The sequence below is a fragment of the Engraulis encrasicolus genome, unplaced genomic scaffold (genome assembly GCF_034702125.1).
Source record: "Engraulis encrasicolus isolate BLACKSEA-1 unplaced genomic scaffold, IST_EnEncr_1.0 scaffold_764_np1212, whole genome shotgun sequence".
NCBI lineage: Eukaryota > Metazoa > Chordata > Actinopteri > Clupeiformes > Engraulidae > Engraulis > Engraulis encrasicolus.
The window spans coordinates 1-2,406 of record NW_026946098.1 but is presented as its reverse complement, the minus strand read 5'-3'; the positions used below and the strand labels follow the sequence as shown (position 1 = coordinate 2,406).

Sequence of the window (2,406 nt, the reverse complement as noted above, 5' to 3'; positions counted from 1 at the left end):
TAAAGTGGAATAAATACTCTACCATTTCAAACACTACACAAACACATAAAAACACACTTCATTCAGAAAGCTCAAGTTTAGATCAAGGCACAGTTGGCGCAATTTGTGAAAACTAACGACGGGTATCCAACATGTATGTGCATGTCATGTATGTTTCCCTGCAAGCACTTTTGCACTTTGGGTTGCCGACTTCCTAACTCAACTCACTCACTTGGGCTTCAAGTTATCCAATGAAAATCCGAAAATACAGTAGCCTATGTGCACTTCATCCAAAGCATCTACCATAAGAGAACACACACAAAGCATCAGAACCTCTATGAAATGTTTTGTTCATGTATACATTTGTTCACGACAATAATAAATAAGGTACACTTTGACATGATTTGAATATGAAGTACACTTTGACTTTCATTTTGTGATGCACCACTGTAGCCTGGCCTTTCCAGACTTAAGCGCTCCAGTAAAAAAAAAAAAAAAAAAAATCCTTCCATGTTATGTCTGGATGTTCTTGGGGGTGGGGGGGGGGTGGTCTTGTTACCAGGCAACAAGCTGAACATACAAGTATGAGGGGCGGCGGAACAAGGGAGGCACTTTAAAGGAGATGCTTTCTAACTTCAACATAGTTCACCCCTCCCACAAGGACTGGGTACTCGTTTTTCAATATCCTGACCAAAAGTTAGCGATTGAGTAAGACAATTCAAATTTAAATGGAGATCAAACCTCCCACCACTAATCGCTTTCCAACTGGGCAGTTTTAGACCCTCTGTATGAATGAAATGTGTATGAGGGTATGGTAACACACCAGGCTAGCACCACTGCACAACACATCTAGGCTATTTATTCTATCATGTTGTCTATATTTCAAGCTTGGCCTTCAATGTCTGTATGTCTTGTTGTGTATTTCTTTTTCTATACCTGAAGTATGTACAGCATGTCTATGTCTGCATGGGAAAGTAAGAAACGTAATTTCAATTCTTCGTATGACCAGTGCAGGTTAAGAAATTCTCGTCCGATTCATTCTCGTCCGATTCCGACGGTAAATTGTTGGAACGAGGAACGTCCATCACCCGCAGCGTGGACGGATCATCTCCACCTGGTGTCGCAGGAGGAGAAAGTGCCAGGGCAGCAACTCCCGACTCCATCACGGCCACTCTATCGGCCGCCCCGAGCCCCATCTCCTGCGACGGCGGCACCCCTCGCCACTCGAACAGCACCTCAAAGTGGCTCTCGCAATCTCCCACCTCACGCAAGATGAGCAGCTCGTAGCGTCCGAAGCGAACCAGGGCCTTGTCGGGCAGCTCGGCTATGTTCAGATACCCGACCTCTATGCCGTTGACCCGTAGGCCCGGCTTGCGTCGGCTGAGGTTCTGGACGTTGAAGCGAATCTCGGTGCTCCCGGGGCGTCGGAAAGCCTGCCGGTAGGGGTGAGCGATATGGCAAAAATGTCATATCACAATTTTTTTTAAACATAAAATTTCGATTTCGATTTTTTTTTTTATGCATTGAAAAATTGTAACAAAAAAAAACAGAAACAACAGGTATTTTATATATTTGCAATTTGTAATTTGCAGTGAATAAAATGTTAACACACCGATGCCACTCCGATTTCTCAACTTTGGCAGATTCGAACTGGTCTTGTACACGATATCACGATTCACGATTTAATATCGGCATACAGTATCGCCCACCCCTACCTGCAGGGACAGCTGCTTCCGGGACACGCGAGTGTCGGTGAGGATGAACTCGCAGGCGTCGGCCGTGCGCCCCAGTCGCACCGGGTCCTCTGCCTCTCGCCGCAGCCTCTGGTTCATGGGCAGGTTGACAAAGAGGCTGTGTGGCTCGGGGTGGTACAGCTGCACGCGGAGGCAGGTCAGAAGCTCGTCCGTCTCGGATGACTGACACACCGCCATGTTGGTGTTGTTGTAGTTGTCGTTGTTGATACGGGCAGCCTGCTGCTCCTTCACCCTTGCTTGCCTCTAATCTGGGAGAGAGAACGAGAGAGAGAGAGAGAGAGAGAGAGAGAGAGAGAGAGAGAGAGAGAGAGAGAGAGAGAGAGAGGGGGCATCAGCAGACATTACTTTGTGCAGGGGAGGACAGGGGGTGACCGGGCCCTACTTACTTCTAATCTGAGAGAGCAAAGAGAGAGAATGAGAGACAGAGAGAGAGAGCACGAAAGAGAGAAAGAGCGCATCAGCAGACATTACTTTGTGCAGAGGTTTAGTGGAGGACAGGGGGTCAGCAGGCTCTACTTAGAAAGGTAGAAAGAAAGAACTTGCTGCCCATCTGAGAGAGAGAGAGAGAGAGAGAGAGAGAGATACAGAAGCAGACTGTCTCAAAACATTAGTTTTAGTTTGGTTTAGTTTCCGGTTTAATGGTAAACGATTTGTTGACACTGTCAAACAACCT

The 2,406-nt window shown here is 46.8% G+C and overlaps 1 protein-coding gene across 1 annotated transcript; it reads right to left on the bottom strand.

Annotated features, from left to right (window-relative positions):
- Positions 1 to 505: 505 nt before the first annotated feature.
- Positions 506 to 1,976, bottom strand: LOC134444826 (TRAF-interacting protein with FHA domain-containing protein A-like). The gene is made up of 2 exons (XM_063194015.1): positions 1,695 to 1,976; positions 506 to 1,412 (listed from the first exon to the last, which is right to left on the bottom strand). Exons 1-2 carry the CDS (start codon positions 1,908 to 1,910, stop codon positions 969 to 971), a joined length of 660 nt encoding a protein of 219 aa, XP_063050085.1. The 5' UTR covers positions 1,911 to 1,976; the 3' UTR covers positions 506 to 968.
- Between the last annotated feature and the right edge of the window lie 430 nt (positions 1,977 to 2,406).